Source organism: Dermacentor albipictus, chromosome 7, assembly GCF_038994185.2.
Source record: "Dermacentor albipictus isolate Rhodes 1998 colony chromosome 7, USDA_Dalb.pri_finalv2, whole genome shotgun sequence".
Classification (NCBI taxonomy): domain Eukaryota; kingdom Metazoa; phylum Arthropoda; class Arachnida; order Ixodida; family Ixodidae; genus Dermacentor; species Dermacentor albipictus.
The window spans coordinates 33,325,980-33,346,465 of NC_091827.1; the positions used below are offsets into that span (position 1 = coordinate 33,325,980).

At 47.9% G+C, this 20,486-nt stretch overlaps 1 protein-coding gene across 6 annotated transcripts in view; it reads right to left on the bottom strand.

Annotated features, from left to right (window-relative positions):
• Positions 1 to 20,486, bottom strand: part of LOC139047784 (ninein-like protein) — a 529,102-nt gene that overhangs the window by 7,566 nt on the left and 501,050 nt on the right. For 3 of the 6 annotated variants that reach the window (XM_070521862.1, XM_070521861.1, XM_070521866.1), the window contains exons 14-19: positions 20,034 to 20,217; positions 13,179 to 13,256; positions 7,301 to 7,339; positions 2,102 to 2,514; positions 1,282 to 1,581; positions 212 to 486 (exon numbers count right to left, since the gene is read on the bottom strand). In XM_070521862.1, coding sequence (XP_070377963.1) covers positions 212 to 486; positions 1,282 to 1,581; positions 2,102 to 2,514; positions 7,301 to 7,339; positions 13,179 to 13,256; positions 20,034 to 20,217 — 1,289 coding nt within the window. The remainder of the gene's footprint in view (positions 1 to 211; positions 487 to 1,281; positions 1,582 to 2,101; positions 2,515 to 7,300; positions 7,340 to 13,178; positions 13,257 to 20,033; positions 20,218 to 20,486) is intronic. The other 3 variants (XM_070521864.1, XM_070521863.1, XM_070521865.1) reach the window with 3 other exon arrangements.

Here is a 20,486-nt window from a genome sequence, read left to right on the forward strand (position 1 = left end):
GCCTTATTTCTAGGCGGTGTCAGCAAACAAGCAAACTTCGTACTGCATCATGGCGTCCAGGTAATGTCGATGACATCAGGTTCGGCCTTTCAAGACGAGCTTTAGTGTGAAATTAACATGTATGTGTTCATCAACGTTGATAAGTGCTAAACTATGTTATTGTACTGTGATCTGCTTTCTCTTTCTTACAGTGTTTTTTTGCAATACCTACCGTGGCGTGCTGCTAGCGCCCCCTGTGCCGGCCTGGTTGCGAGCGCCCCCTAGCGTCTCGGCGTCACCGTCGGTACCAGCGGCAGCAGTGGCGGTGCTCCACGCGCCGCATCGCAGGCACTGCCTCAGCAGCTGGCAGATGTCCTCGGTGAGCTGGGCGGTCAGGTCCTGCGGCCTCCTGAGCTGGGACTGCGGGTCGCTGTCTCGCCGGCTGGGCTGCAGCCTCAGGTTCTGCTCCAGGCTGGTGCGCAGCTCGCGCTCCACGTCGGTGCGAACCTTGGAAAGGCGGAAAGTTGAACAACGTGAAGATGAGAGAGAGAGAGAGAGAGAGAGCACGCGCGAAGAAGACGAAACCAGAGAGGGTACAAATGGACGCATGTGTGGTTTGCTACCCTGCGGCGTGGATCAAGAGACTCTCGCGGGTGCCGAACCCGCCCTCTGGAACGCTTCTTCACTCGACACTCCACCTGGATCTAAGAAAGTAGATGGAAGTGCCACACCGCACTGAAGTGCTCCCTGCACTCTAATGCATTTATAACTGAACTAGCCTTGTGCATAACCTACCCCAACCTAAGTCATACTACCCTAACACATTCCCGAAAGAAAATTTTGTAACTTGATCTTTTCGGCCGCCAATAAGTTGCACAGGAGTGAAGGTGTGGCCGTCGAGCAACTTGCTCGTCGTGAGAACCACGGAGCAGCTTTATTTAAGCGCACTGTCTCCTCTGATCGTGGGTTCTGCTGACGTAGAAGAAAAACGAGGAAACGGAAACAGTAGATTAGCACGGCGTGCCCATGTTGATTAACTCCTCCTCACAGGGAGCACCAAGGAAATTTCTGAAGAAGCGCAGTCTTCTATGATCGAGGGGTGACAGAAAAAAAAACAAAAACTGAGCTGGGATCGCTACAGGCATAGGCAAGGACGTGGACACGGATCACTCTTGTCTGCCGACATATAGTAAGTAAGCGAAGAAACAGACAAGCACACAGACTGCTGCGTGACCATCGTGCGACTCCTAAAGGGGGCGTACCAGATGTTCAGAAGGAGTGGAGAGAAGGGCGGCCCCTCACCTTTCGCACGAGGTCCTGCTCGACCTGACACCGCACCTCGGCCAGCTTGGACTCGTACATGGCCTGCATGCTGGGCGTCTCGCCCTCGACGCCAGCCGCCGTGGAAGCCTCGGCGTCGCCCTGCAGCCGACCCACGGTCCCGCTCGAAGCGGTCGCTTCCGCCAGAGAGCGTTTCAGTTCGTTCAGCTGCTTCGCCTTCACCTCGATGCTCGCGAGCAGCGCTTCCCGCTCCGCATTCCAAGCTTCCCGCTTGCTGTTCGATTCGTCCGCGGCCTTCTTTTGAGCTTCCTCCAGCTTCGCCTGCGGAGCGAAAACATCAGCTTCAACGAAGGTCACGCCGGAGAAAGTAAAGGAAAAAGGGTTTGTTAGCGGGCCAGCTGGAAGTGCCAAGCATCGCGGGCGAGTGTGGCTGGCTGAATGAAGGCGGCAGTACGCCCGAAGAAATCGACAGGGCTATCGTTCGCAAAGATAGCTGTTATAACACTATTTGTTATAACACATAGTGTTATGGGCACCCCTTATAAGGTGCCCATAACACTATGTGGGAACAACCGACTCCCACAACATTTCGGGTAAGCACTCGCAATCGTCTCTCAATACTCGGGCTCGGCCCTACTCATACCTCCGAGTGCACTCGCAACTCACCACATTCGTGTCACACTCGAGTCAATTTGTCAGAGTGAGGACGGTTCTGGGTAGGTGCGCTGCCCTCATTTGTCGTTACAACCCCCCCCCCCCCCCCTCCTTTCTACCTCGTTTAAATGCTTACTTCTCCATACATCGAGCTTGCGCTGCCGCGTTTAGAGAGCAACAGACTCGCCTGCAGCGCCTGCGCGGTAGTCTCGGAGGCCCTCTTCAGCTCGCCCAGCTGCGCCACCTCGTGCTCCCGGGCGGACAGCTCCGCGGCCAGCTGCTCCCTCTGCTGGGCGAGCTGGTTCTGCAGCGCCGTGACGTCGGCGCGCAGCCGCTCGGCGAGCACGCTGCGCATGCTCAGTTCGTCCTGCAGCTTGGCGATGGTCGACTGGGCGCAGTCGATCGAGTCCTTGTCCACCTCCGGCTGGCCGCACAGCTGGGCCTCGAGATCGGCGACCCGCTGCCGCCAGCGCTCCTCGATGTCGCGCAGCGCCTGCTCGAAGCGGGCCCGCAGCCGCTCCAGCGGCTCCCGCTGCGCCTCGCCCAGCTCGTCGGCGTCCAGGGTCAGCTGGTACGCGTCGGCCACGCAGGGCAGGATGCCTGCGCCCCGTCGTCGTTTCGCGTGATTTCGTCGTTCCCGAAACTCACTTCTTCCCCAACTCGAAGACGCAAGAAATTAGGAAACTGTTTATCCGTTGGATTTGAATACTGTAACAGCGCTAACTTTTATTTGAATACTGTAACAGCGCTAACACATGCGTTCCCCTTCTTTTCAAATCCACGTTCCTTATACCAACAACCTTGCCCCGCCTGTGCTATTCTTCGCATTGCAAATTTATTTGTTACCCTATACACGTGTGTAACGTTCCAATTATGCGTTAGTGTTGCATTTGTAAATGGTACAACAAATAGTAACTAATCATTAGCTTTAAACCCATGAATCTCTGGAAAAAGTCACGAGTTCAAGGGTCCCAGCTGCATATACCCACGTACCACCATGAGGTTCCTCAGTGATAAACTTATTTCCCGATTTATCTGTCTTTATCTTGCGCCTTTTTGCGAACTCCTCGTACTCACGAACACCTCATGAACGATCCGTATTAAGCGCCGTCTAACCAAGTCGGGCCATGCAGTTCAGTGAAGGCTACGCGTCTTCAACGTCTCCATCACCGTCGTCGTTAGCTCACCTCCCAAGTCCACCAGAGGGCGCTGAGACCTTTCGCTGGGACGGGTCATTGCCTCAGCCTTGAGTCAAGCAACCGTATTACCGAAGAACTTCAACATTTCAAACACATCGTCTAATATCTTGTAATCCCGAGACAGTGCCTCGCTTTCCACGGCTTGCGTTACGACAGGGACTCCCATCAGATGCTCGGGAACGCAAAACATGAGAACGACTCACCCACTGTCTTTCGCTAATCCTTCCGATCTCGGCACTGTTTTAATTATCACAAATGAATAAGCGTAGCGCAATCGACGAATCCTTCTGCCTATGCGGACGGTTCTCGTTGCTAGAGTAACACAGTTTTCGTTGCACTGCGCTACGCGGGGTCACTTAGGTGAAGCACGAACCCAATGGGAGACGAAAAGTCTCTACAAAAGCTCTTCACTGCACTACATGCGCCGACAGCGCCACCTGACGTACGCGGCGCAAACACTCTCCAAACTCCTCCCGCCATACGATGCTCTGCAGCAGGCGATTATTCCTTAGTACACGTCTCGTTATTCCGACAGGCGCTCAGCGTCATCTATCGCATGCGTAAAGGGACACTAAAGAGAAACGAAAAATTAATTCGAAATGGTAAAGCATTCCTTCAAAACAATATTGTCGTCAATTTTGTGGTATAATAGGTCGATTAAGAGAGTAGAAAATGTAGAATAAGAGTTTCATTTTCTTTTTTTAGATTTTCGCGCCATAACCTAAGCACCGGTACCTCACGTCACGGATTTCAACGTGTTCTTCGAGCAGTTGGGCCATTTTGGGCACAACAAAAATCCCCGAAAACTGCCAAGTTCACTCTCTCCCTGGCCCTCTTTAATATACGATGAACAGGCCACACCTTTACTCGCGGAAAATGAACGAGGCCCGAGCAAACAATGCCAAAATCCATGACGTCATGGCGACTTGGTGCCCGAACATTACTGTGGCGTCGCCACTAGTCTTTATTCACTGCGTGTTTTCTAGCTTGCCGAGTCTCCTTTCACGGTAAGAGTGGCCTTTTTTTTCTTTCTTTGGTATCTGTCGAAGGGTAATTTACCAATACAGCTTCAGCTGTTCTTTTTTTTTCTCTCTCTCTCTCTTTAGAGCCTCTTGTTAATTACACGTCTAGCAAGCACGACAAGCCAGACCCTGTATAGTTCAGCCAGAAAAACGAGCAGAATGCACGTTTTTTACGCAGAAGGATTCACCGAAGCTTCGCGGAAGGATTAGCGCGGCGCACAATGGGGCGAGCTCTCCTGCTCCTCCTCCTCCATTCTGTGGAACACGCAGCCTAGATGTCGTTACCGATTGGCTGGACACGAGGCCCCTGTATTTAACCTTCGTTAACTTACACTGCACGAAGTCGGCGAAGTGAAGCGTACTCAATAAGCATATAGGGTGCTTCGCATCCCAGTGGGGCACGGTACTTCAACCATCACGATCGAGATTATTGATAAGACTTTTTTTTGTTGCTGTTGCGACAACAATTATACGGATGCTGGAAGGGCGTTCGCGTGGTCAGCGCTGTCCCACGTGCCCGGTAGCACGCTCGACCCGTTCAGTGCGACGTTGGAGGTGACGTGCACTCCTTCAGGTGCCTAGTTGATCATGCCAGAGGAAGCCGAGAAGAAGGCTTGCGCCTTTTTTATGCGAAGCATATTAACGTAGGCTTCGGGCCTTCGCGCGACGCCCGGCGGTGGCCACCATTGACCCTGAAGTGGGGTCACGTGACATGACGTCACGTGATGACGTCACACAGGCTGCAGACGGGGCCTCATATCGCGCCGTCGGTCGCCTCCCGGTGGTGGCCACCATTGACCTTCAAGTGACCTTCAAGTAGGTCACGTGACATGACGTCACGTGATGACGTCACACCGGCTGCAGATGGGGCCTCATATCGCGCCGTCGGACGTCGCCCGGCGGAGGCCTCCACGCTTCGGTTCGCGCCGTCGCGCGCGACGCGGCGGCGGCGCCACCATCGCTGCATCACGTGATATGTGACGTCACGCCAGGGATGATGCGGCGCGCGCCCGCCGTCGCGTCAGTCCCTGTGCCCGCAACCGCGCCAGCGTCTTTGCGCCGGGCGTGTATGCGGTCAAGATGCCTCCAAACGCTAAGGTTACGCTAAAGTTAAGCCCAGTGGATGCGAAGCATCCACTAGGCTTAACCTTGATAAGCCTCCAATTTTTTTTTTACATTATACATCCTACAGCCAAGTCACAGTCACCGATTTACGTGCCGAAATAAATGAAGGACAAGTGTGGCCGAAGAATGGGACAGAACAGCAACAGTCATCACAACAGCGACAGTCGCTAAGTGCCCGCAATGTGGAACGCCCACCGGCAAATAGACATTTGCTCTGGCACGTTCAGAATGCACACAGAAACACACACACACACAAAAGAAAAAAAACGCGGAAACACAGAAGGCAAACACAGCCACCATTGTGGTGAAATGCTGCACGGAACTTAATTGAAGCAGCAATGCACGCCGGGTAAATTATGAGTACTACACACACACACACACACACACGCACACGCACACACACACACACACACACACACACATATATATATATATATATATATATATATATATATATATATATATATATATATATATATATATATACGAGAGAAGGAGAACCGAGGGGATTGATTTTGTTAACCGTGGCTACATAAAGCCATTAGGCAACGAAACCAAACAAAGAAATCATCGGGGAAATTAGCTGTACTTTAAATTGAAATGTAGGAAATAATGAAGGCAAGATAAATGAAAGTGGACGAAAAGGTAGCTTTTCGCCGGTGGGAGCCGAACCCACAACCTCCTTATCACGCGTGCTGCCGGACTACAGTCCTGCCACTACGACGTGCAAGTTTAAAATCAATCAGTCATGCAGTAAAATTTTGTTAACTAATTCCGGAAACTTATTTTACGACTGTAAGCCTAGCTGGCGAGCTCATGGTGGCGTAGTTATTTTTTGCAACTAGCGCGTGCGAACAATTGATTGGCGATCGACTAATGTGAAACTGAAAATTGCAGGCGTTGCTCTCAAGACGGGACCACGCGCAACGGACGAGCCCCTTAACGTGCAGCTAGCACTTCGTCTTCGTTTGAGCAATCGGCGATGACGTCACCAGTCGGTCACGTGTGTGCTACTGGGGCGACAAAGTGCACTTTCAAACCAGGAGGATGGTATATTGTATTGCTGTGTTATACTGAGCATAAAAATTTTACTGATCCCTACTGCTCTTAAACTTCATTAGCAAATAATAATAACTACCTTGTTGTAACCAGAAGCGGTCGTAGCTGAAAGCACGCAGTGTACATACACACAGACTCTGGTTCCCAATTTAAAATTACAAGGGCCCTTCCATCTAGAGGATGATATTCCACCAGTACTTGCGCGCTACAACTTAATTTGGCATGAAGGACTCTAGATTTATTTATCATCAAGCTATCTTACAACTGAACTGCAGATATGTACTGTCTTAGTTAAATATGGAGATGCTCTCCCTAATAGTCAGCGAGAGTAACCACAAAGTCCTGCACATAGACTTTACAAAAGAATGCTTACACGTTAATTCATACGGTTTATCCATTATTTACAGGCGGCGGTCTTCGGTAGGTCGATAAAATGGTTAAAGGAACGTTTGCAGATTTCTAAAAAACAAACGCCTATCCAATTTACGTAGAACGCTAAAATTTTTATGAGGGAGGCTTCTGATCTTTCTAGCATCCCTGCATTTTCCCACGTCACACTGCTACCCATTCTCCACCAGGTTCGCGTTTCAAAGAGAGAGCACGTTACCATAATAATAATAATATTAATAATAATAATTTGTGCCAGAAAATTAAACACCGCGAACTAGGTGATTTGGTAATCCCGATGCCACACATCTTGCGGCATAAGGATTCATTTCGCCTTTTTAAAATCCATAATTGCATCAAAATGACGTTTTCGTTATCCGTAAGGAAATCCGTAAGCAGCAACGAGAAAATCTGCGCCCGCTGGACAGCGACAAATAAATAAAAAAATGTGTTCAAATCAATAACGCTTTACAGCCAGCCACACATAGATGGGAACGCAGCGAATAAGCGACGTGCCGTGCATTACGAGCTTTAAACTAATACTAAAAAAACTAAACACTTAAACTAGCACTGCGTTTAAGTTAAACGACTTACTATGAGACGAGTGAGCGAGCGTGAGTTCGTGCCACAAACCTGCAAAGAAGTTGCGTTAGAAGAGAGGAGAAGTCATTAAGCCATCACCACGTTTCACAGGAACAAGCCATGCCACATCGCCGTTTTGCACTCGGCAAGCTTTGCCAAAGGAAAGTGTTAAAGCAACAATGCAAACAAGTACGTCAGTCACCTCTCAATGCATCTGAGACATTGCAAGAAAGTCTCACATTTGACGATTAGAAAGAGCAGCAGAAATGAAGAAGGAAAAGAAAAAGGAAGCAGTGATACGGAAAGAAGGAGGGATTGGCATTACGAAGTACATGATACGACAATGTGAAAGGGAACACCGCCTTTAACGTTTTGTTCCTACCTTTTGTTTCCGTTCCTGCGCTGAAGGAAGTTGCAATATTGCAGGGAGAGGGGCGGGCTATAGAACAAATGTTCCCTTTCACATTAACGCACTGTGTACAGTACAGTACCTCTTGAAATTAACACAAAATTAGCGCTTCGTTACCGAATACGACTGAAGTATGGCCTGAACGCAGGGCGACAACATATTAATGCGTAGGTGTCAGCCCAATGTGTCCCATCAGCCAGTTTCTTCACTTGATAAAGCGAAAGTACTTCAGTTATACGGTTGAAACTCGATTTAACGAAGTCATGTTACCACGCTCCAAACATTTCGTTAAATCGGGAAGTTCGGAAAATTGAGTAAGGGATTTTCTTTCACTCCTTCGAAATCTAACATTGTAACCTAGCGACACCCAAAAGATACCACGGCATTATATTTGCCGCTAACCAGAGCTTGCGCGTGTAGAAAGCTCGCGGGGGTGGCCCAACCACCGTTGCCCCTAGCGCCTTATTTCGTTGTAGCGCAAGCTGAACAAGGACAACAGAAAGGCACATCTGACACATGCATCCCTAACTTTAAACAACAGATTTATTTCCCTTTCTTGTCGCTCTATATACACCAGCTAAACGCCATACAAGACGTGTAAAATTTCGGTAAAAATAAGCTGGGAACCACACGTAAGCCACACGTTTACCGAACCACACGTTTACCGAAATTTTACACGCGTTGTATGACGTTTCGAGGGTGAATATGCAGCAACGAGAACGGGAAAGAAATACGTCGTTGAAAGTTAGCGCAGTGTGTGTGAGATTTGCCTTTCTGCTGTCCTTGTTCAGCTTGCGCTACAACAAAATAAGATAGGCCGCGCCAACAAGCTCCTATAGCTATCCTCATCCCCTAGCGCCATCTGGTGCGTAAAAACACTACCGACGCCCGAGTCCTTTGTCTCGTGCATTGGCGCGGCGTGCAGCATCGTCAAAATAAAGCTAGGGGCCGTGACTAGGGTGCCTAGATGTTCTGACACGATAGCGCTCAAGAGCACGCTTAAAGAAAAACCCGTCTTCGTGAAAATTCGAAAGAAATCAGAGCTTTTTTTTTCTACTCGTTTATCCGCGGAAAAGTTTCGTTAAATCGGGTTTAACGTAAGCTAGTTTCGATAATTCAGGTTGACGACAACACTGGACTGCATGGGTACCGGCGGGGAAAATTAAAATTCCTTCGTTAGATCGGGAACTTCGTAAAATCGGGTTTCGTTAGATCGAGTTTTAACTGTACTGACTCTGTTACCAGCTAAGCGTTCCGTTTAAAGGGATAGTGAATAAAAAAATTTGTCGCCAAGATTTCTGTCTCCAGTGATAGCTGTCGCACCGAGAGCGACCAAAACAACACTCTTTCTGAGGAGAAGTGAGCGAAAAGTAATTATTTTAATGAATATTTCTCAAATCACAGCACCTACCGGCCTCCTCCGAAAGCTCTGGCAAAACCGGATGTCACGTCACGCTTACCCACCTCGAGGCCCATTGCGAGCGGTCGTCCACACTGAGCGCGCGAAGGGGCGAGTTGACGTTTGCAGCAACGCGCTTTCTTTGTTCGACCGCCCTATTCGTACCGCTTCCTCGTGTGAGCTGTTCGAAAACCTCGTCTTTCATCTCGTGGATTTGTCGTTTGATGTGTGGGGCAGCCATGTCAGCGCCGCAAAATGCCGAGGGTCTGCTGTACGCATGTGAAAACGGCAGGCAGCGGTAGTCTTTTTCTCGCGTACTTGTTCACGCTGTAGTTTTGCGCACAGGTGCCGTTTGACCGTAATTTGTCGTTTGTACGACGTTCTGAGCCAGATGTTTGGCTGATTCTGCCAGAATGAATCGAAATTCGCATCGTCTGAAGCGACGGCTGACGAAAAAAGAATTCGCCGACATGAGACTGGTGGCGCCATCTCGTGTGCACCAAGGGAAGGAGTGCTCGGCTGCGATGAAACAACGGGACGCTGAAACCGCTGCGCATATACTCGTTCACTCCGTGAATAACAAGACGTTCCCTGCTTACAGAGGCGCATTTCAGTCACGGCACATGCCTGGCTTCAATCATCACCCGTTGCTTCATCGCATCTATTTTCAATACAGCTACTTGCGCGCATCAACACCTGCCGCGCGAGAGTCGGCAGCCGACTGTTATGCTCACGCCGCCGGCCACACCTGCTCCGATGGCGTTGGTACAGGGAGGTCTACACGCGTCAATATCTTCAACGATTTCTACGTTTTTTTTTTTCGTACAGTGTGTACTCACGGCATCTGTATTCTGCAGTGGTGGCTTTCATGTTTCACGCGCTAGCAGCTACCCATCCAAGCGGGCGGAGCAAGCCGCTTTGCGCAGAATGCAGAGTAAATTCCTTACGTCGCCTGACATTGCATAACCTGAGGCATAAGCGTCCTCGCTCTGTTGAAGCCAAACATGGCAAAGCGTTTGCGTGAGTAAATCACGCTGGGCTCACCGCCGCGGATGCAACACTGTCAATGAGGCGTGCGCCTCTGGTCTCGCTAATAAATCATTCGTGACAGTAGCGAGCTTGCGATCCGAGCCGCAGGAACCGCGTTTATATCTGGCTTCCACCTATGATGCCGCCCCTGATCTCTCGAGGAGAACGCGTGCACATGGAATGCACAGTGTAAACACCACTTTGCTGGTCCAGACTCTCTCGGCACCGCGGAGGGGGACTGCTGCGGCGGGTCGTCGTCAATTTCGCTTGACGACGCGGACGGATCGATCGTAGGCATACGCCTTTATCGTTCGTGGTCGTTCAGTGGGCCGCTCATCCAAGTCGGAGTCATAAGCTCCGCTCATGCTATCGCTCTCACTAGAACTTTGCATTTTGCACTGCGCAGCGCGAGGAAAACAAAACTGCGCAGCCGGCCAGCTCGCTCCGCGGCTGCTGAGGGTAGGTGTGACGTCAGATCCGCTGGCTTGTTGTCGGGAGCGCTTTGCGAGGGACGCGGTGGCCGCTCATAGAGAGTCAAAAATAAAGCCATCCGCTCAAAAGTAACCCGAATAATGACTATATACTATAGCAATCGTGTCTTAGGAATGCAATTGTGGGGCATACTCTATATTCTTCGATTTTTATTCTGTATCCCTTTAAGAATGTAAGGTACTGTAAGGGGGAAAGAGTTAGGGGCAGCGTTACAACTTCAGTCACAGAAGAAACAGCACAAACAAAGCTTACTACTATTATTATTGTTATTAGTATCATTATTATTCTGACAAAATATTCACACAGTTTTCAAATTTCGCCAGCTTAGCTATATAAATATAGCACGTGGTCGGTAAAGTAGAAAAACATGTAGCTCTAAGCACTGCGTACAGGTGCTGCAGGTATAAATTTTTTATTCAAGATTTCAGTCATTTAAACGAAGAAAAATGTTTCAACCAACAAGGTAATTAGCACCAATTTGAGTTAATTTTACTATTTTCTTAAGAAATAAAACAGCAACGCATCAATGTACAGCCTGCTTTCTCATACAAATTTACAAAAAGTATGTATAAAAGCCACTGAAAATCCAAAAAACAATAAAAAAGGTTACAGCCTAAATAGGCGACCGCCACAGGATCGTATAATCGTGTAACTGCAGGTAGAAGTTGCCATGGCAGAAATCGACTGTGCAGTTTCTTAGAAAACAAAATAATACCTTCAAATATATTAAGAAAGCTTAATAAAAGTGGCGTAAAGGATCTCACCAATCTCTCAGCAAGATAATGGGCAAGCGGGCGGGGCTGGGGGGGGGGAGGGGAGAAGGGCATAATGCATAGCGAGTGCAAAGCGACAACACATGCACGTCACCGATCATAACGAAAAAAAAAGAAGAATGAAGAAATAAGCTCGGAGCCCAGAACCAATCGCGATACGCACGAATATAACGAGCAAGGCGGCGCAGCATCCCCAAGCAGTTAGGGACAGAACAACGCCAGCGTCAAGTCGGCAGCAAAGTGGGGACGACATTGAAGAAGCAGCCGCTGCCTTGGAAGTGGAGGAGAGACACGGCCAGAGCCCGAGAAAAACCGTCCCACGAGAACGCGGTTAACGTCCATTCGCGCTATTAGATTTCACCGTACCACACGCCGCACTCTCCACGATGCAAGAAGCAAAGATAACGGAGCCTGTATTACGAAGACCACTGAGAACGGGACTTGGTTCCTTCGTTCGTTTTTTTTTTTGTCTTTCGCCATTTTATAACCGTAACGCAGGTGAAACGAAACGAATGATATAAGAACAATAAAAAAATAAATAAGAAAACGGAAGTAAACGATTATCAACATACGCAAACTGGCAAAGAAAAGCGATACGTACGCAGAGATGTACGCCCGAAATCGCAAATAAAAAAATAAAAATAAAACAGAATTCCCTCGCTCATATAAGCGACGAAGCGGAACATAAGCACGGACAGTCGAGGGAACGCCGAGGGACCGACATACTGCGGGCAGCGCCACATGCCGGGAGTATATATATATGTATATATAAACTGCGGAGGGACGAAGAGACACGAAATCCAACTCCCACTCGTATTTTATGCGATGATAGATCGATCATAAGGCGAAAACAGAAACCCAAATTGTAAGGCAATCAACGCAATGAGCGAGAAATGATGATCTGACCAGGGCAGGTGAGGTGGTGAGAAAGCTGAGAGAGAGAGTCGAAAGATGACACAAACGAACGCAGGAAACGCGGGAGAGTGGGACGCGAACGCGAAGCAGAAGTACGAAAGAAGGCTTTAGCAGAAGACAAAGCGAAGTTAAACGTGATGGCGTCTGGAATGGCGGTATATAAGGGAAGGCTCTCGGCAAGAAAAGTTGGGGTGCTGCAGCTCAGAGAGCAAGCAGAAGGAGAGGCAGCTTGCCACGAAGTGGGGCGCATAAGTCAACGCGTATTATAAGGCAGCTTAGAAAAAAAAATAAGAAAAAAAAAAGTCTCGGCCGATGGACGGTAAAATGGCGGCGGCGCGGACGGCAGTTATGGAAGACAGAAGAGGAATGCAGACGATGCAGACGTCGGCGGCGGCGGAAGCAGACGATGGCGAAGAACGCAAACAGAAGAGCAGACAACAAGCAAAAAGACCAGACAGGAAGCTAAAACAATGAAAATTATGGCCAGCGACGGAGCGAGCCGAGCGAGAATAGAAAAGAAGCAACGAGAGAAAGAACAATAAACCAAATAAAGACGGAGAGATATGAAAGGGTGCAGCACGAAATGAACGACCCCACAAAATGGTTGAACCAACTCAAGCGTAAGTGGGTTCCAAGAAAGGCAGAGAGAGAGAGAAAAAGAAATGTATATTATAAGGAAGGACGTTAAGGAGCCTCACGTTCTAGCCTCCTTTTTTCCCCGCACATAATGTCGCGGGTAAAGAAAGGCGAAGACAAACGGAGACCCCTCGTGAACGCGAAAGAGATTATGAACTAAGATATGGCTGAGAAGATAAAGAAGTAAACGTGCTCAAGATTGAGAGACAGCGAAGGAAGGAAGTGAAGAAACCTTACCCTCAGAGCCAGTGCTCGCGGAGAAGCCGGCTCGCTTGCGAATCTTGCCGGCAATAGGGATGTCGTCATCCGACTCCTCTGCGGTGCAGGTAGGGGTGGGCCAGGAATACGGGAGAAATGGGGGAAAGAGGGATTGGGAAATTGGGGAAACCGGGAGCAGAAAGACAACGAAGGCACTGGGTAAGACACCAATATGAGGTAACAGAGCGTGAAAGACCATACAGATCAACGTTCGCTTCATTTCGTTTTTTTTTTGTTCTTTTGACCTTTTTGACACGTCTGCAGATCACTCGGTTCCTTTCACTGGGACGGTGTTAGGTGAGAGGGTGCTAAAAAATGGCAGAATGACATATTTACCGACACAAAAAGACTACTGCACAATAAGGACAGAAACCGACGATGACCTTGCTGTGTACAAACCTTTCTTGCGGTAAATGGCGTCCAACTAGGCCACCAATATGCTCTCGCGATGGTGCGGGATGGCGTAAGAGCCGTTTGCGCATGAGGTTCATAGACCGTGAATTTAGCTAACGGTACGAAGCTCTTCCTCGACTTCATCGTACGGACGGATGGATGAAAGTATAGAGTTTCTCACTACATTACCTAGAGGGAAATCTGGCGCTGCTGCGCTGTGGTATGCATGGGAATGCCGGTATATTGTGACTTCGGATTGGCATCGTTCTCGTAGAGACAGGACACCTTGATGACGCGCTTGGCAAGTACCGTTCCGTCTGTCACAGTGATTCATTTTCTACTAAAACAGCACGTGAAAAGCTGTTTTAGCTTTATTATTACGCGAAAACATGTCTTCTTTAACTATGAGAACTTGTTATTGTGTGTACGACTGCATGTTACGTAAGAAGTATCAGCGGGCCGCTAAAGTTGGAGGACAGACGACAAGGTTCGCGCTCGCTTTGAAACAGTTGGTCGTCTGTTCTTGCTTTTCTTCGCTTGGTCATGCATCGTGGGTGAGTAAAGATGTAATATGCGAGAATGGAAACATTTTATGAATATTTTACTTTGAGAAAGTGTTATTTGCGTAGCCATATCCACGTTTTAGACGAAGCCTCTTACAACACCAGCCAACACGAGCCTCGCAGCCACATATACCGTCATTCCCATGGAGGCACGGTGCCCCCTTAAGAAACTCCCACAGACGGTGGCGCCAGATTACCCTCTAGATGCTATAGTGAGAAACTCTATGGATGAAACGGTGTGGCGGTGTTAACAGTATTTACCCAGTGGAGAATGGCCCCCTTCTCTGACTCCTCTATTCGAATGAAGAGGGCCCTGCTAGTAAGTAACGCTTACAGTTACTGTATAGGCTTCTTTAGGGACCCACAAGGAAGCCTACGCAGCAGCTCTACTAACGCTCCTCGATTATTTGTACGCGACGAGAAGTCAATTGAGAAACGTCCCTCTTTTTGAGCGGACGCTCAGAGCAACCGTTGCAATATTTCGCCCCAGAAACCGCGGAGGCGCGCTATAAAATAAAGAAATGAAAACGCCGCGATCGTTTCGATCGACAGGCGGCGTTAGATAATTTACCTCGCCACTGTAGTAAAATCTGATTACCTCAAGCAGGCTCGGGGATTGTTTATCACCGTCTATATTCAAAGGGATTGTCAACAGAAATCATGATCAGGGAGCCTGTTTACCAAAGTAGAGGGGTAGAACGTTAAGTGGAAGGAGCGTTGTAAAATAAGGGGTAAGTATACACACACGAAAAAGGTTTAAAACAAAAACAGCGCCACTATAAATGGACAAGTTGTGCTGTTTTGTTCAAAATACAATGTTGCAAACTGTTTTGAAAGAAAAGGACAAGATAAATCTACTAGACGAGTGCTACTAGCCGACTTCTGCTACTCGTTGCATAGCTTGCGTGCAGTTGTCTGCTTCCAATCGGATGCCTATGCAAGAATGTTCCACATTCGACGCCATGAACACGAGTGGCGCTGGTTAACACACCTAGCGCTAGGTTTTAGTACATGCATACAAATTCCCCAAGGAAGCGGACGGGGGGGGAAGGGGGGGGGGTTCAGCCACTTCAGTATGGTCAAATTTTCGAGCATCGCGGGTGTCATGCGGAGGTAGCGAGTTCGGGAAGTTGCCCGTTCTTCAATTTTCGTCGCAAATTCAACCCTCGGCTGAAAATAGGCACTGTCCGAAACACACCGGCTGTGATGCGGTTACCCCTGAGCAATTGCTTCCAGCGATAGCAGTCAACGGGAGCATGGCCTTCGAGACTGGTTGAGGACACCGCCGCTGGGGCGTGGATTTGGACACAGCCTATTAGTGCTGCATTTCAGCCCGGACCTCCTCCCCCCCCCCCAAAAAAAAAGAAATTAGTTTAATTAGTCCTATCCTTTCCTTGGCTTTTCTATCAGTTCAGTTCACATCGCTGCTGCTAAAAAATTGAGCCCCTCAGTTTCTCCGAATTCTTGATCCCGTCCTGACGCCAGGAAATCACAACAAACGGCTGTGCCAGTAAATAATAATAAAAAAAGAAAGCGGGAGATTTCAAGCTTAACGTTCGGAAACGGAAGGACAGCGATGAAGTTTGCCGTGCTGGCGTTACTATAATAACACACAAAAAATAACTTAGGAAACATAAAGGACGCTGAGATTAAGTGCCAAGGAAACATGTCACCAGAATTTTTACGCAACTAACTAGACGGATGATGCCTATAAATAACACCGACAGCAGCCTGCGTCCTCAAGGGTGAAGCAAGAAGAAAAGAAAAATTTGAATCAGTCGAGTTCCTGGGTTGGGCAAGGACACGAAATACCGTAGCTTTGCTGCGTGTGTTTAACTTATTTTATTTTACTAGAACACTTTTCTCGAGCCTATCCTGATAAATCAAGAAAAAAAAAGGAAAACAACGACACGGTGCCACCTCTGCGTCGCAATGTTCCATGTCGTCTGGAAATGACGAATGTGACCCAGGGGGCGCTCAGGTGCAAAGTTCTCAACGGCGCCGCCTCGTGAGGGTTGAGAAAAATTGCCGCGAAAAAAGAAACAAATAAAGAAAAACAGTGTCGGTGGTGCCAATACAATTTCGTTCGCTAGGGCAGGAAACGTATGCTTCCAAGCAGCACACGACTGTACCGTACTCCCAAGTGAAAAAAAAAAAAGTGAACATGCATATATAGAATGTGGTGGCAAGCAGACGACATGGAAAAAAACAAGAAGGAAAAGGCGAGGAAGAGGAGCGCTGTGGGTTAACGCAGACGACAATCGTGAAACAGACGACCACAGTGATACAGACGACGAAGCAGAAGTGCTGCAGTTTGGAAGAAGCACATACGTACACCGTGGCTAAAACAAACGCTAGAGTTTAACGAAAGAAAATTGAAAAAAAAAAGGCGGACAACGTAAGAGCAGAAGTCGTATGGATCTGCAAAAGCGTATACGGCGGGCCAAATATAAGCAGAAGTTAAAACTAAGGTAAAACTTCAAAGAGGGACATTAAAGACAGATGAAATGAAGCCGCAAATACGAAAGAAAGTACGGGCCCAACAAATCGGGCGCAGCTTCCGACAAAAAACTTCAAGGAATAAAGAGGGAAGGAGGAGCGTGTATATATATATATATATATATATATATATATATATATATATATATATATATATATATATATATATATATATATATATATAAATGACGCTTTCCGTCTTCATTTCACGCTTGAACGATGGCTCGATGAAAACCGCGGAAACGTGCTCGCCGGAACCGGAAGCGTGAACGCACACCGAGGATGGAAGAACCACGAAACACTGCGGGTTTTACTGTTTATGATTTTCTTCGTATTCTTTTCTTCCCCTCTGGCTTCTGTCGATTTGTCTCGATTACGCTACAGGTCACGCGCAGGAGTTATAATGAACGAGACTGCGTCGTCTGTTATTTCGAGTCGTTCGTAACTCGAGAGGCACAGCAGTACAGTGTGCTCCAGCTAACGTTAGCCAAGTTGGTAGAAAAGCGACGATATAAAAAAAATTACACGCGGAACCTCCTGTGGGAGTTGTCTAAATGGTGCTTAAGTGTTTGCTACGAACCGCCTGCTGTGTCGTCGTCACATGCTTTCAGTATTTGGTGTAATTGCAAGAAACACTGCGAAATAATTACGAAACGGAGGAGCGGGGTTGCAACACCGAAATGTTAACCGAGACCAGAATGAGACGACGAAGAAGAGGCGAGTAGTAGCCATGTTCACACATGTCATATACCATGGTGAGTTTGAATGACGCTGCTGCTTCGTGGAAGAAGGACACTGGCCGACGCGCGCTGTAGTACCTGACGTAATTGGACAGTGCATACAGTGTATACAGTGGAACAGTGGACTACGTGACGTAATTGAACAGTAGACGCCTCCTCTCGATGCGAACCATAATTAACCGAACTCCGGCTGCGGCTACGCACGGCGCGGCCGCGCGGGCTTTGTCTTGAACGCGATCTGCGATGGAGACAGAGTGCTGATAGCTTCGTGTGCGCTGTGTTCTCGCCGCTGGGTTCGCTTTGATGCGTGAGGCAGCACAAAGGTCAATTAGGACGCTGCTGCGGGCCCTGTCTTGAATGCCATCTCGTCTTACGTGACGGAAGGACGGACGGGTTTCCTCGTTGGAGAGGCATAGAAATGCTTACGCATTTAAATAATCGCGGTGCAATACACGATTGCAAGACTTACGGTGTTCGGTCGTCAGTGACCTGACGATATAACACCGTATGTCTTGCACCGTATGTTTCAATTATTTCTTTTCTGTTAACATATTGGGTAACTTTACTTGGAACACGCTATATGGCACCCGCTATATTGAGAATAAGGAGCCCATGTCGTTATGAATATCGTATATCAATGTGAACATTATGTACCATTGCGAGGAATATACTCGTATGGGTTCCGAAAGTTCAGTTAACTTATGACTCGGTCACTGATATTGTGTAATTTTTATTATGCTACCTGACTAAAGTTTTAGTCGAACTCTCGATTATAGCATAAGTGCCGTCTGTAGTTTTTGCTCCTTCTATTTACAGCTCATTAATGCTTGTTTTCTTCCTTCGAGTATTGTCAGTTCGAAGTTTTGAATAACATATACGTGTTGTTTATCTTTCGAGGAGATTCTAGACGGCGGTTCTTTCAAGTGAGTACTTCGTGTCAACTACAAAACAAACTTTGTTTTCAATATCCGTTTGTCAATGTCATTAAACCTCGGAATGGCCTTCTAGATTGAATTTTTAAAAATCAAAACACGCTAGCATTTACAAAAGTGTTCATTTTCATATTTTAAATGTAATCGGCACGGTTTACCATATGCAAATGTAATATCCGCACGAGTTTGGATGTCATGAATCGTTTTAGACAGGCCTAATTTTGATATGCCAGTTATAGTTAGAAGAACAAGCCCAAATAACCGTGTTATCAGGCTATCACGCAAGTTAATACTAAAGTTGGAGTAGAACTTCATTGCACATTCCTCCCTTAACATTTAATAACAGCGATGATAAGTGAAGTTTATTAACCTACCGCCTAACGACAAATAATGGAAATATCCAGGTCGGCGCAATTTCTACATTCGCTCAGAAAAAAAGAAAGAAAAGCGACGGTTAAGAACGACCGTCAAGAAATAAATCTCATATAACAGTTAAAATGTCAAATGTATAGCATACGTAATACGGCTATCTCCGAGAAAGAGAGTTCTAAAACGAAAATTCAGGCTAGTTGGACTTCTATGACAGGAAAATCACCATGCATTTGGCAAGGGACTACCGCAGAAACTGCTGCAATCCCTTGTCTCAAGCGTTGTGATTCAACTGCCAAGAAAAAAGAAACTGACAAGGAAACTCGAGTATGAGGACAAGCCCTGCAAGATCTGTTACCCCGTATTCTAGAACGCTCCTTCGCAAGAACCTCGGCTCGAGAAGGTGCAGTGCCACCTCTCCCTTTCTACTGAAATCGTCACTAGAGACAGTGGGGGACAAATCCTGGTCGCAAACATTGTGACCACGTTGTTCTAGGTTTCCACTCAAATGCACAAGAACGGAGTGTTTATCAAGCTACATCTCGCCGTGGGAATCGCCGATTAGAGTTATTAAAGCGCAGCGTCGTACTGCCTACCGTTCCCACACGGTCTGGGGATCGCTGGCGCACAAATCTGATTAGAGCGCTCATCGGTCTCGTGAGGATATAAGCTAGAGACGATGTTTGTATTAGCGAAAATGAAAGGCAGGGAACAGACGGATTACGGTATCGTCGTAGGTACAGGTAACATCACGAGGTAAAGCAAGGATAAGCAGAGTGCTGGCTAATGATATGGTAACATGTAACTATAGTTCACACGGGCCAACCGACTTTCGCAAACCCCCGATTCACAATGGGTTGGCGTTAGCTGTCAGCATCGCCATCACCAAGGAGTCGAGGAATAGGTTCGATTTCAGACAAGCTTGAGAATACGAGGGTTAGACTCGGAATACGAGGGTTAGCTGAGTCGAGGAACAGCTTCGATTTCAGACCAGCTAGCGATCGACAAGTTATCGACAAGTTATTGCTGTATTAGTATTTATTATTTGTTCGTGGTTTTTATGTTGCCATGCGAAAAAGTGTTCGTTTCTTTTATGTTGTACTCCGGGGAGCTGGGAACTAGTCAAGCTGACTTGTCAGCTTTTTTTCCCGCACTCCCTCACTTCATGAGTGAAATAAAGATTATTATTATTATTATTATTATTATTATTATTATTATTATTATTATTATTATTATTATTATTATTAATACGAGGGTTATTAGCTCGGATGGCGAGTTCTCGACGTTGTACCGTACGCCCGGCCGGGATCCCGACACCGTGGCCGTCCGTCAACTCACCTGACGAGGAGGCCTCGCTGCCCCGACGCTTGAGACCCCCCTGGCGGGAGTAGTCGGACACCCAGGAACCCGAACGCCGGTGCCGCTTGCCGTGCGCCGAGGAGCGCGAACCCGAGCCGGAGTTGAGCTGCTGGCGCAGCGTCTCCAGCTCGAGCGTCAGCTCGTCGTTGCTGTCCTTCAACTCCTGCGCGCACCGAGGCGGACGCAGACAAGGACAAAGGGGGTCAGCCGCTGTCGAACGAGGGACGCCTCGGGCTTCAGTCAACGGTTCGGTGTCCTACACAAGCGAACTCATTCCCCTTGTCTTCTAGAGCTGTCTTGCAGACAAGGATCCTTAATTATCTTCTAGACTTGTTTTATATGCAAGTGCACTTGCCCCCCCCCCCCCCCCCCTTGTCTTCTAGACTTGTCTTACAGACAAATACTTTTAATTGTCTTTAATTAACCTTCGTC